This window comes from Lepidochelys olivacea, assembly GCF_965140295.1.
Source record: "Lepidochelys olivacea isolate rLepOli2 genome assembly, chromosome: 1".
Taxonomy (NCBI): Eukaryota; Metazoa; Chordata; order Testudines; family Cheloniidae; genus Lepidochelys; species Lepidochelys olivacea.
In genome coordinates, this window is record NC_140411.1 from 10,340,551 (window position 1) to 10,354,755 (window position 14,205).

The 14,205-nt window shown below is 53.0% G+C and overlaps 1 protein-coding gene across 3 annotated transcripts in view; it reads left to right on the top strand.

Annotated features, from left to right (window-relative positions):
- ARAP1 (ArfGAP with RhoGAP domain, ankyrin repeat and PH domain 1) overlaps positions 1 to 14,205 on the top strand; it is a 228,506-nt gene that overhangs the window by 130,378 nt on the left and 83,923 nt on the right. For 2 of the 3 annotated variants that reach the window (XM_084630993.1, XM_084630992.1), the window contains exons 3-5: positions 2,596 to 2,744; positions 8,414 to 8,484; positions 11,039 to 11,145. In XM_084630993.1, the coding sequence (XP_084487119.1) occupies positions 2,596 to 2,744; positions 8,414 to 8,484; positions 11,039 to 11,145 (327 nt within the window). The remainder of the gene's footprint in view (positions 1 to 2,595; positions 2,745 to 8,413; positions 8,485 to 11,038; positions 11,146 to 14,205) is intronic. The other variant, XM_084630994.1, reaches the window with a different exon arrangement.

Genomic DNA, 14,205 nt, shown 5'->3' on the forward strand with positions numbered 1-14,205 from the left:
TGCAACCCAGTGGTGTCCTTCCTCCGACACATCTGGCATGTCTGCCCTGCCGGGGGGACATACCACACCAGGGTTAGTTTGCTCACCAAGCCAGGTAACTGAGAGGCAGGTAAGGATTCCCTTTGAACCTGGCTGTGGCAGCTTGTCGAAAATACCCATCAGCCTCCCCAAATCACTGCGCTGGGGTCTAGCTCTCCACTGTTTGTTGTCTCACTGGTAACCATTTTCTGTCTAATTGTTGTTGGTGTAAACGCTGTTAGAACAAGGGGCTCTGCCCCCCCTTAGAACGGGGTGGGGGCGGGATTTTCATCAAAACAGTTTTGTGTTGGGAAATGCCGTTTAGCCAAAACCACATTTTGTTCTGACAGCAATTGGAAATAAAAGTTTCCACTTTTTTGGAATGAAAACTTCTGATGTTTTTTGTTAACAAACAAAATGACTGTTTTGAAATTTACTTTATTTGATACAAAAATAAGTAAAAAAAGGGTCAAAACTGAAATAAAACATTGAGAATTTATCATAGCAAAACATTTCAATTGACCCCAAAACCAATTTTTTTCCACCCAGAATTTCATTTTGCAAAAAATTTGGGAATTCTGGCTCTGTGTGTGTGAGAGAGAGAGAGAGAGAGAGAAGTCCATTTTTTAACCAGCTATAGTCTCCCCCATCAGCTCCACCATTTGGCGGTGACCAGAGGGGTCTCAGGTGCTCGTTGACCCAACAGCTGTGTATATTTTTGCGTGGTGCGTGCCCAGCTCGGGTGGGGCGTGGGCGGTGCAGGATTGGGTTTGTATCAATACTGAACGACATGCTTGCTCAAGGAAGGTCCCTGGAACATTGCGGGATGGCACATGAGACTGACTGAGAGCGCTAAGGTAGGAAGCCGCTACCCAGGACCTCTCATGACAGGGTGACCGGCCTAGTGGATGAGGGTGGGACGGTAGATGTGATATATCTGGATTTTGGCAAGGCCTTTGACACAAGCCCACATGACATTCCCATGGGCAAACTAGGGAAATATTGTCTAGGTAAAATTACTAAAAGGTGACTGCACACCTGGATGAAAGACCATATTCACAGAGTACTTATCAATGATTTGGGAGGGTGTATCTGCAGGGGGCCGGGGTGGGTGTCATAGGGGTCTGTCCTGGGTCCAGTGCAATTCAATGTGTTTATTAATGACGTGGATAATGGAGTGGAGGGGAAGCTTGTAAAATTTGCATATGATACCAAGCTGGGAGGGGTTGCCAGCACTTTGGAGGACAGGGTTAGAATTCAAAATGACCTTGGACATTAGAGAATAGGTCTGCAATCAAAAAGAGAAAATTCAATAAAGACACATGCAAAGTACATCACCTAGGAAGGAAAAATCAAACGCGTAATTACAAACTGGGGCATAACTGGGTGGGAGGTAGGCCTGTTGAAAAGGATCTGGGGGCTATCATGAATCAGAAATTGACTGTCAGTTGATAATGTGATGCAGTTACAAAAAGGGCTAAACTCATTCTGGGGTGAATTAACAGGTTTATTGTACGTAAGACCCGGGAGGTAATTGTCCTGCTGTACTCGGCCCTGGAAAGATGTGGACAAATTGGAGAGAGTCCAGAGGAGAGCAGCAAAAATGATCAGAGGTTTAGAGAACCTGAGCTGGGAGGGAAGGTTAAAAAACCTGGGCGTGTTTAGTTTTGAGGAAAGAAGACCGATGGGGGACCTGAGAACAGTCTCCAAATCTGTTAAGGGCCGTTCTAAAGAGACGGGGATTGATTGTTCCCCATGTCCACTGAAGGTCGGACTAGCAGCAATGGGCTTAATCTGCAGCCAGGGAGATTTAGGTCAGATATCAGGAGAAACTTTCTAACTCTCAGGATAGTTAAGCTCTGGAGTAGGCTTCCAAGGGAGGTTGTGGAATCCCCGTCACTGGAGGTTTTTAAGATCAGGTTGGACAAACCCCTGTCAGGGCCGGTCTCGGTTTGCTTGGCCCTGCCTCAGCGCAGGGGGGTAGACTTGAGGACCTCTTGAGGTCCCTTCATTTCTGTGATAGGACAGCAGGTCAGGTCAATGGGAAGTGCAGGGTGGTGGTGGCACCTAGTTCTGGGCAGCTCCTTACTCACGCTGCAGCGTTCATGCTGTCAGAGGGCTTTGTGCTGAATGTGGTTTTTGAAGGGCTTTTGGTGGTCGTCCGTCATCGGTGGGGGTGGGTTTTTGATGGCGGTTAGCGGTGGGGACAGGGACAATCCCAGCTGTCTGCAATTGGGCTGTTAAATATTCTTTTCCCTTGAGGTGTGTTGGAAGTCTGTGCTGGGAGGTGACCCGTGGTGACTGCATGGCGATGCCTCAGTAATACGGTCTGCTGAACCCACCTGACCACTTGGCTCTTGCACGATGCGAAGGCCCTGATTCTAATTCCCATTATCCCAGTGCAAACCCAGTGTCGCTCCTTCCACTTCAGTAGAGTGAGTCCGGGTGTCCGCTGGCATCAATGAGATCAGGGTCTGGCCCTCGATTTTTAAGGCAGCCATGCAGGGAAGGGAAGGAGGGGGGATTCGTAGAAGGCTTGTAACCCTGTTAACGTGGGATCTTTCTTTTTCTTTGCAGCTTTCCTGCTAGAGAGGAATCCCAAGCCCCTGAGCCGGTGCCTATTATCCCACCCCCTCTGCCTCCTGTCCTTCCCCCTGTGAAACCACAACAACAGAGCCCCCTGATACTGCCTTCCAGACCCCTCGACCTCTTCCTGCCGGAGTTCGGTGAGTGTGTGTCAGGGTTAACCCGCCCCTTCTCGAGCTTTGCGTTAGTGCAATGAACGGGGCTTCCCGAAACAGCCTTTGGGCCTTGGGTAGTTTGTCCCTCCATCCATCCATCCCACTCGTTGCAGCAGTGTCACAGGTTTGCCTGGGTTGACCCTGGGGATTTTCAAGGGTTGCAAAATCAGGTTTTGGGTTCCAGGAATCCCGACACGGTCACGGGACTCGACAATGGGGGGGGGGGGGGGGCTCTCACATCACGTAGCGATGGTTCTGAAGCAGGCCTGTCCAGTCACCGTGTGGCGATCCCCTCCTAGCATCTCTCAGCGCAGCACCAGGGTTTCGATGGCCTAAAATCACGCAGAGGATTTTATCCCAGTGCACAGGCTTAAAAGAGGGCCAGCAAAACAATGTTCCACCAGGAGAGCAGATGAGAGGAAAGGGAATCATTTTTATTGAGCATCATCTGCTAAACGATCCCAGAGCATCCAGTAATTGGATTCAGCTTTGCTGGCTGGCTGAGCCTTAAGCCTTGCTGCTCCCAGCTTCTGTCCAGGGGCTTCTGTGACCCAAGAACCAGTTAGTGCCAACTGTTGAAGGGGCACAGAGGGGCTGCTGAGAGTTACAGGAATCTTCTGGGCCTGGTGTGTATGTTCCAGTTCAGAGAATGTCGTGGCGTCTCAGATAAAAGCCGGTGTCACCCTGATCGTCAGTGTCACGGAGACATGCCAGTAAGGATGTGACGCAAGGAGTTAGGTATCTATGCTGAGAATTGTGTTCCTAAGCTCTGTGCCTGGGGACGGGTCACTAGCGAAGGGGAAAGCAGGTTGTCTGTCAGGGAAGAAATGCTTATCCGGTTGTTTATGTGTGAATTCAGTATTGTGTCGTTCACAGGGGGTCTGCTGCTGCCGGTCGGAACCAAATGCTGCTGAAGGGTTGTAAAAACTTCAGAGAGAGACCAGTAATAGAAAAAGTAAATGGGGGGGGGACCCTATCTTGAATTGCACATCAGATGTTTGCTGTAGTATATTTGGGGGACAGAGGAGACACCTTGTCATCCTTTACCGAGGAAACAAACAGCCAACGAGTTGGCTTCATGAAAGAGGAAGTCTCAGCCAAACTTGACTGAAAATGCTGGAGAAAATGCTAGAGAGAAGCTGCTTTAGACAGGCGGGTAACCTGTTAGGTAGGTTTTGTTTCTAGAAAACGTTATGATTTTATTTCATATGAAACAATTTGTTTCCACCGTCCTTACTCGCAATCCCTTGTATCTCTCTTTATGGATAATAAACGTATTCTTGTTTTCACTATGCATCTAGGTCAGGGCTGTGGTGTGGAGCAAAGTGCCAGTCCCAGGTTGAAACTTACAAGCTGGCGCGTCCTGGTCCTTTGGGAACAGCCGGCCTGGTAGTTCTGTGAGTGTCCAGTGAGAAGGGGCTGGGCACTGCAGGGAACGCTCTGAGGCCGCGGGCGTTGGCGTGTGCCGTTCACTGCCCAGTGCAGAGAGGGCGAGGCCTGCGGAGACCTGGCGGGCAGGGCTTGTGCTGCCAGAAGCTGGTGGTTTCAGGGAGCTGACCCATGGCAGGCACAGACAAGATGCCTTCGCACTCAGGGCAAGTGGTGGTGAGGTGCCTCACATCCCTGGGCTCCCCTGGGGAGCGTCACAGCTACTTTAGACTAGGAGAGCAGAGCAATTTTCATCCGCAGCCGCTGAGCAAAGCTGGATGAGAGAGACAGGCCTGGGGACCAATCAGCAGGAGGCATTGACAGCTTTGCTGTGGCCTTGCATACCTGCCATCCAGGGCTGCCCTATGGACCAGGGTCAGGCCCACAGGTAACCTGAGCGGAGGGACAGCTGGAGTGGGAACCAGCAGCAAAGCGTTTAAATCTCAAAGTAAAGGGGAGGAAATACTGCTCACTGGGGCTAAAACTCAGGGCTCCTGGGTTCTATTCCCTGCTGTGCCACTGACTCACTGTGTGGCCTTGGGCAACTCTCTCAATTTCTGTGGGTCTCAGTTTTCTCCTACGTAAAACGGGGGTTGTGATACTTCCCTTCCTCTCTAGGGCCATATCAGCCCTTAGTTCATGAAGCCGAATGAGGCCTAATTAGTTAAACTCTCTGCGAATTAGTTAAGCTCTGGGTTTGCACTGGGATAATGGGGATTATCATTAAATTCACAGGCCTGCCTCGCACCAGCTGTGTAGCGTTCGGGGTGTGCCGGGGGGCAGTTTAGTCTTTTGCTGCTTTGGAAACCCTCTGTCACTAGAGAGGAGAGGGGTCTCAGCTGTGGGGCCTAGAAAGGGGCTTCTTTATTGAGGCTGCTGGACACACCCAGGTCTTCTGGCTCCCATACTGACAGACGGAGGCTATGCTGCCCTGTGTGGCTGCACAGGGTCTCCCTACATCCTGGCCTGGAGTGAGCAGTCATGGAAGCAATGGCTCAGAACGCTGCATGCTGCAGAGGAAATATGGCAGCAGCTGTAACTGGGTATCCGTGCCCCTTCTGCATTGCCGAAGGAGCCTGGTCGTAGTTCTCTCCCGAAATCGGGCGTCCCAACAAACTCCTACCCCAGGAGAAGAGGCAGCTGGTTCTCTGTGTGCATATAAAGCAGGGGTGGGCAAACTTTTTGCCCCGAGGGCCACATCGGCTTTGCGAACTGTAGGAGGGACAGGTAGGGAAGGCGATGCCCCCCAAACAGCCTGGCCCCTGCCCCCGCCCCCTATTCACCCCCTCCCACTTCCTGCCCCCTGACTGCCCCCCTCAGAACCCCTGACCCATCCAACTCCCCCTGCTCCTTGTCCCCGACCGCCCCCTCCTGGGACCCCACCCCCATCCAACCCCCCTGCTCCCTGTCCCCTGACTGCCCCGACCCCTCTCCACACCCCTGCCCCCTGACAGGCCCTCCGGGACTCCCATGCCTATCCAACTGCCCCTGTCCCCTAACCACCCCCCCCGAACCTCCGCCCCATCCAACCGCTGCCCCCTGACTGCCCCCCGGGACCTCCTGCCCCTTATCTAACCCCCCCTTCCCGCTTCCCACCCCATTACCATGCTGCTCAGAGTGGTAGGACTGGCTTATTGGAAAGCTTGGGAGGTGGGCGGGCGCAAGTCGTGCTATCCGCACGGCGGCATAGCGCCAGGGGAGGGGCCGGGGGCTAGCCTCCCCAGCTGGGAGCTCAAGGGCTGGGCAGGACGGTCCCATGGGCCGGATGTGGCCCGTGGGCTGTACTTTGCCCACCTCTGATATAAAGTCACGGAGACATTCCGTTTCCATATCACCTTTCACCCCAGAGTGCTTTATAGTCTGCCTGTACTGGGATCACTCAGCAAGCGCAGAGATGCAGCCACCTCTGGGGTGGGAAGCATCAGCCACTCTGCAATAGCTGCACGGGTAGCAGCGTAAGATAACTACGCGAATATGTACCTAGAGCCCCAGGCAGGATTGTGCCTGGGTGACTAGCCTGTGCCACCGGCCATGGCCCAGCAGCTATCCTGCTGTTTTGATATCTGTCATACCTAGCTCGGGTAGGCGGACTTGTGCTGCATTCACACCTCGCATTGCTATGTAGACTCACCTGAGGAGGGGTAATTAAGGGGGGTTCCTCCTATGAAACCGACAGGGAGGCTGGAGCCATTGCATGCTCTGGAATTTGGCACATATGCCCATGCTCGGCAAAGACAGCCACGGGCTCTTTCAGGACCGCAGGTGGTCAGGGCCTTGTTTTTACAGCTCATTTGTTCAAATGCTTGAATCTAAATAGTGCTTCATGCCTTGGGTGTTCCAAAAAGAAATAAATCAGGGAGCTCTCTTCCAGCCTCGAGTATCCCAAGGTCCCAGGAGAAATTCCCCGCCTTCAGAGGCTGGGGTACTGGGAGACACAGTCTTACCAAGCCTGGCTGTCTTACCAAGGGACAGATTTGATACATAACCTCATACGTAGTTAGCTTTGCCAGAAAGCAGCCACACCTGCCTCTAGACTCCGGATGACCACATAGCAGTGTTTAACACTGGCAGTTAGCACCCTGGTTCCTATAAAGGTTAAATAAATGGCCCATTTTGTTTTCCTCCCCTGACTCTTACCTCCCTCCTGTTTCTGAATGGAGCCTTTGATTCATTGCACTGGATGATTAGTGCTCACCTGTAGGAGATGCAGCCCCTTATGATTTCTCCCTGCAGCTCCAGCCCTGACTTCAACGCTCCGTCAAACACTAGCTCAGCATCCGAGGAAGTGAGCTGTAGCCCACGAAAGCTCACGCTCAAATAAATTGGTTAGTCTCTAAGGGGCCACAAGTCCTCCTTTTCTTTTTGCGAATACAGACTAACACGGCTGCTACTCTGAAACCTAGCTCAGCATATTACCAGAGAAAAAACTCCTTTCAAAATCACTCTAGAAACACAAACTCCTCTGGAAAAAAACAACAAAAAAGGAACCAACAGAATGTACCACTACCCTTTCTCATGGTCTCGTCCTTCCATAACCTCGCCTCCGTGACGGCTGTCTGTCATTCCTTTGCTGTGCTCTGTCTAATTTAGGCTTCAATATTGCAGTCCTCAGACAAAACGCCCTGACGCCTGATTTCAGGTTCAGGCTCTTAGGAGAGGGATTCAAATGATGTATTAACGGGAGTGTCGTACGTAAGACACGGGAGGTCATTGTCCGGCTCGACTCAGCACTGGTGAGGCCCCAGCTGGAGAACTGTGTCCAGTTCTGGGGGCCGCACTTTAGGGAGGATGGGGACAAACTGGAGAGAGTCCAGAGGACAGCAACAAAAATGATCAAAGGTTTAGAAAACCTGAGCTTCGGGAAGGTTAAAAAAACTGGACACGTTTAGTTTTGAGAAAAGACAACTGAGGGGGGACCCGAGAACAGTCTTCAAATCTGTTAAGGGCCGTTCTAAAGAGACGGGGATCAATTGTTCTCCATGTCCACTGAAGGTCGGACAAGAAGCAATGGGCTTAATTTGCAGCCAGGGAGATTTAGGCCAGATATTAGGAAAAACTTTCTAACTCTCAGGGGAGTTAAACTCTGGAACAGGCTTCCAAAGGAGGTTGTAGAATCCCCTCACTGGAGGTTTGTAAGACCAGGTTGGACAAACCCCTGTCAGGGCCGGTGTAGGTTTGCTTGGCCCTACCTCAGCGCAGGGAGCTGGAAATGATAACCTCTCGAGGTCCCTCCAGTACAACAATTCTGCGATCTTGTGATGTGTAAAGCCCCTGGGTGCTGTGGGAATCAGAGGGGATATGAGCGAGGCATTGCCAGATAGCAAAAAGCAGAGTGCGCTGGATGACAGCTGTTGCAGTGTGTGACCTTTAGAAGCCGTTCATAGAAAGCCTTTCCCCAGTCTAGTGTCATTCATGGAAGGGTCTTGGCGTGCTTGACAAAATTAGCCTAATTTTACAGATGGGGAAACTGAGGCATAGAGAGGCGAAGTGTCACCCAGGGAGTCTGTAGCAGAGCCATGAAGCTCAAACCACCTGAATCCCACTTGGGTGCCCTCCCCCAGGACAATGTTGCCTCTTGCAGTGAGAGTTGTGTTTCTGCCTGGCTGGGTGTGGGAGCAGGCACAAGAAAGTGGTTGACGGGAGCACAGCAATCTCGGGGTGCCTGCTCCCTGAACCCCCTTTCGACTGAACAATGTTTCTCAGCCTCCCTTTGTATCTCTTCGCAGACAACTCTGACTATGAAGAACCCCCGTGGGAGGAGGAATTGGCAGCTGCCACGGGAGAAATGAGTGACAAGGTTGGCTCATAATACGGCGCAGCGTGTCCGGGCTTTCCGGCTCTCTCAGCGGGTCGGTCTGTCTGTCTGGCCTGTCTTCCGTTTTAAAAGACAAGAAGAGAGAAAATGGCCCCAATGTTGTATGGAAAGGAGGTGGGGGGTGGGGTGGAAAAATCAGATGATCCCAGTAACTTTAGACCGTGGCATTCATTCCAGAGGGCCAGAGAGTGTCCAGGACTCGGACGCTCGCTGCTGAAATGCAACCAAGTCTGGCATGGAACGCAGCAGCTGTTAACGGCACACAGCAACACTGCACAGTGCTTTAGGACAGGAAGTGAAGAAGAACGCTGCATCTAATTGAAACTGTAGGGGGATGTGAGGGAGGCAGAACGTTGTTACCCAAATTTTGTCCGTGGTACAGGGGATAGTGCCTGTCTAACGCTCCTACCAGTGACAGGGTGAGTTAGGACGTGAAGGGGCTTGGGTTGCTTTTGGGACGTGAGAGCAGAAATGCCGCTTTCGGGGACAACCCTGAAGAGCATGAGGCCCGGTTCTGCCTTTGACTGGCCACAGCTGATTCATATGTTTCAATTCTGTCTGTTCTAACAGCAGCCCCGTGGGCTCTCGAGCTGCAAATCAGAGGCAGTGCTGAGGGGTGCCAGGCTCCCAGAGCCGGTGACAGTAAGAGGAGCCCAGGGCCATACGCAGACCAAATTGCCCCAAATTTTCTGGTGCCCTACACAGCTGCATGCTGCTCCAGAGGCCAGCCTGATCCCCCAGCCAGCTGAGCTGGCCAGGAAAGCTGCCCCTGCCCCAGCCCCACTCCACCTCTTCCCCAAAGCATCCGCTCCAGCCCTGCCCCCACTCCACCCCTTCCCTAAAGCCCCTGCTCTGCCCCCACCCTGCCTCTTCTCACCCCTGCTCTGCCACAACCCTGCCTTCACTCTACCCCTTCCCCCTGAGCTACGTCCCGGGGGACTGCAGCAGGGGTCAGGCCTGACCCCGCACTCACCCGGCGGTGGGAAGTGGAGTGACCCAGCCACGCTGCCAGTGAGTGCTGGGGCGGCAGTTCCCCACAACCCCCCAAGTCTGGGAGCCAGGGGAGGGGAGCGGAGCAGGCTGGGGCCGGGTCGCTCCACTTCCCGCCACCCCGTGAGTGTGGGGTCGGACCCACCCTGCAATCACCGGGCGGCAGGAAGTGGAGTGACCCGGCCCCAACCCACTCCGCTCCTCCGGCTTGTGCTGGGGGGCGGTTTCCCCCTTGCCCCCCAAGCCATAAACCTGCTCCTGCCCCCCACAGACATTGGGGCGCAGCCCCCCTCCCACGGAGGACTAAGAATGCCCCCGCCGCTGCAGAGGCCTGGGGCCAGCCGCCCCTCCCCATATCTATAGATGGCCCTGGAGGAGCCTAAATCCCTCTGAGGATCTGCGCCTAGGTTCTGGAATAAATGCACCCTCAGTTCAATGTGAGCTGCCTCTGGTGTAGTGATCCTCAGTTTGTGGTGGTGGGCTGTGGGCTGTGGACATTTGTGCTGAGCTGGGCTGCTTGTGTGTGTCCGTGTCTTTGTCTGTGCACGCTCCTCTCCGCCGGAGAGGAAATGCAGAACTTTTCACCAAAACCCAACGCAGCAATTTTGATTTCTGGAAATAAAGTGCCCAACGGCCAACCTCTACCTCCAGCTGCACTTCCCTGTACTGTGAGGGCGGTGCATACTCCTCTGAGGGCAGAAGAGCTAGGACGTTGGAGGGGGGCCATCAGTTACAGACACTGGCCTCTCCTCTCCAGGGGCTTGGGTTCAGGAATCACATGCTGTGAGTTTGGTCTCCAGCTAGACCCATCACTGCCTGTAATCGCAGTCTAGCACGACTGGCCTTCTCTGTCCAAGAGAGGCCCAGGGCTGGAATAGCAAGGGGTGCTGCAAGTCGGGATTGGTGAGTATTGGCAAAGCTGGGTGGGGACCCAGGACTGGCGTAGCAGAGGGGCTGCAGGTCAGGAGTGGGGGGCATCTGCAGAGCTGGGTGGGAGAAGCTTGCACATCCTCTGCCCCTCCCAGGCCTGGCTTTTCCTTAGCACCAAATTCACGCCAATGAAGGAAGTAAACATGAGTCACTCCCGGAGGCCACACGTGAACCCATGGCGTGCACTGTCTCTCTCTCTGAGTGGATCCTGGCCGCGCTGAGGACGTTCCCCACGTTGTGTGTCTGAGGAGCTGGCTGGGAGGGGCGCATCCCTGTGCGAGTGTGCTGGGGTGGGGTGGGGTTTGTGCTCACAATGGCCCCGTCTCCTCCCTTTCCCTCCCCATTTGGGCTGGCTAGTCCCCCAGAGGACTCAGCCTCGCCCGTCAGCTGGACCACTTGGAGGAACCCAGGGTTATTACGCAGGCAGCTGGCCTGCGGCTGGGACCCGAGTTAGTGAGGTGCTAATGCAGGCTCAGGTCTGTCTGCATGAGCTGCAACGTGGGCAGAGCACGCAGGGGTGTGGGACTGCTTCATCCCGGCTGCACCGGCCAGCCCCGCTGACAGCAGGGACAGAAATGGCTGTTGCACGTCACCCTCCCTGTCTCTGTCTCTGCAGGACGATGCCGAGACCATGAGGGGGAGGCCATGCCCGGAGCGAGTCAACAGCTTGTTCAGCGAGGACGAGCTCATTGAAGACTATTACGACCAGCCGCCGGCTGCCAAGTAGGGACCGCCTCTGCCATCCCCTTCTCCTCCTCCTCCTACGTGTGTGCATGTGTCCTCCCCCCTTCTGTGCTGCCCCTGCTGTGGTGCATTATGGAGTCAGTGAAGGACTGATCAGGTGGCTGACAGCAGCCTCGGAAGGGAGGCAGTGCTGAGCGTTACACATGCAGGCCCTAGGAGATCTAGCTTGGGCTGGCAGATCCTTGGCTACTTAAAAGCACCTCATTTCTCATGCGAGCTTGTTATATGCATTCCTTTGGGCCAGACACCGCTCTGAGTGATGCCTGTGTAAATCCAGAGCCACCCTTCTGAAGGGAGTGGAGTGACTCTGGATTTACCCTGGCATTGCTGAGAGCAGGATCATAAGTACATAATGGATCTGGCCCTTTGCATTTGATTTTACCCAAAGGACCCGGCCTGCCTTCGGCCTGTCCTACCACCAGGATCGCCACGGTGTCTGTCGCTGTGCCGATCTCTGCAGACTCTCCTGAGCAGCTCAGAGCCAGTCACCCTTCCGTCTCCACGCATCCCTCCCTCCCAAGCGGGCTCAGGCTGCTGGCCGCCCATTCAGCAGATCTGACCATAGGGACAGCAGAAGCCCTGGCCGGTGAGACCAAAACAGCTTGCTTGCCCTTGCTACCGAACTTGTTAGCTCTCCTGTTCTCTTTAATTTGGTTCAATTTAATTCATTTTGGAAGTGAATTCAGCTAAACCGAATTAAGGTCAATTAATTCAGAATAAGAGCACCCGCACAAGGATTTAATGCTGTTTAACCAATCCACTTGAAATTCACACCTTTAGAATCATAGAATCATAGAATATCAGGGTTGGAAGGGACCCCAGAAGGTCATCTAGTCCAACCCCCTGCTCGAAGCAGGACCAATTCCCAGTTAAATCATCCCAGCCAGGGCTTTGTCAAGCCTGACCTTAAAAACCTCTAAGGAAGGAGATTCTACCACCTCCCTAGGTAACGCATTCCAGTGTTTCACCACCCTCTTAGTGAAAAAGTTTTTCCTAATATCCAATCTAAACCTCCCCCACTGCAACTTGAGACCATTACTCCTCGTTCTGTCATCTGCTACCATTGAGAACAGTCTAGAGCCATCCTCTTTGGAACCCCCTTTCAGGTAGTTGAAAGCAGCTATCAAATCCCCCCTCATTCTTCTCTTCTGCAGGCTAAACAATCCCAGCTCCCTCAGCCTCTCCTCATAAGTCATGTGTTCCAGACCCCTAATCATTTTTGTTGCCCTTCGCTGGACTCTCTCCAATTTATCTACATCCTTCTTGTAGGTTGGGGCCCAAAACTGGACACAGTACTCCAGATGAGGCCTCACCAATGTCGAATAGAGGGGAACGATCACGTCCCTCAATCTGCTCGCTATGCCCCTACTTATACATCCCAAAATGCCATTGGCCTTCTTGGCAACAAGGGCACACTGCTGACTCATATCCAGCTTCTCGTCCACTGTCACCCCTAGGTCCTTTTCCGCAGAACTGCTGCCTAGCCATTCGGTCCCTAGTCTGTAGCTGTGCATTGGGTTCTTCCGTCCTAAGTGCAGGACCCTGCACTTATCCTTATTGAACCTCATCAGATTTCTTTTGGCCCAATCCTCCAATTTGTCTAGGTCCCTCTGTAGCCTATCCCTGCCCTCCAGCGTATCTACCACTCCTCCCAGTTTAGTATCATCCGCAAATTTGCTGAGAGTGCAATCCACACCATCCTCCAGATCATTTATGAAGATATTGAACAAAACCGGCCCCAGGACCGACCCTTGGGGCACTCCACTTGATACCGGCTGCCAACTAGACATGGAGCCATTGATCACTACCCATTGAGCCCGACAATCTAGCCAGCTTTCTACCCACCTTGTAGTGCATTCATCCAGCCCATACTTCCTTAACTTGCTGACAAGAATACTGTGGGAGACCGTGTCAAAAGCTTTGCTAAAGTCAAGAAACAATACATCCACTGCTTTCCCCTCATCCACAGAGCCAGTGATCTCATCATAGAAGGCAATTAGATTAGTCAGGCATGACTTGCTTTTGGTGAATCCATGCTGGCTGTTCCTGATCACTTTCCCCTCCTCTAAGTGCTTCAGGATTGATTCTTTGAGGACCTGCTCCATGATTTTTCCAGGGACTGAGGTGAGGCTGACTGGCCTGTCGTTCCCCGGATCCTCCTTCTTCCCTTTTTTAAAGATTGGCACTACATTAGCCTTTTTCCAGTCATCCGGGACTTCCCCGGTTTGCCACGAGTTTTCAAAGATAATGGCCAATGGCTCTGCAATCACAGCCACCAATTCCTTCAGCACTCTCGGATGCAACTCGTCCGGCCCATGGACTTGTGCACGTCCAGCTTTTCTAAATAGTCCCTAACCACCTCTATCTCCACAGAGGGCTGGCCATCTCTTCCCCATTTTGTGATGCCCAGCACAGCAGTCTGGGAGCTGACCTTGTTAGTGAAAACAGAGGCAATAGTTGATTTGGATTAACTTTCCTGAGGCCACGCCTACACCACAAATTTATATTGACTCAAGTGACGTCAGCATACAGCCACTGCAGTCAGTACGTTGTGTGTGTGTGTGTGCATACGTGGCTCCTTGTTTCACTGGAGTGTGTACTTACTCCGAGTGCCTGTATAGATGCAGAGTGTGGTGCACCATGGGTAGGTATCCCACTGTGCAACTTGCCACCATCCAGCGCTCTGTCTTTTGGGAAGTTTTGGCAATGCATGATGGGACCGAAATGTGTCGCACAGCAGTGACTGGGAGCATGGGGTCAACTTCCCAGTTTGCAAGGGTCTCCAACCCATAATGGCATCTGTATCCCATCATTTTTGCACCTTTCTTCAAAACCCAACAACCCTCACGGCCCTCCTTGCTGTCTGCCATCTCTGACAGAAGCAAGGAGCCTGTGCAGCTCTTCACCATTGTCACGAGCGTTGCAAGCACAGGATCTTGGAGTGTGTACAGAGCTGCAAGAAGAACCAAACGACTGGGGAACATGATGATTTCTTGGACAACAGATGGCTGTGGCACATAGCAAGAACCAATTCAAGGT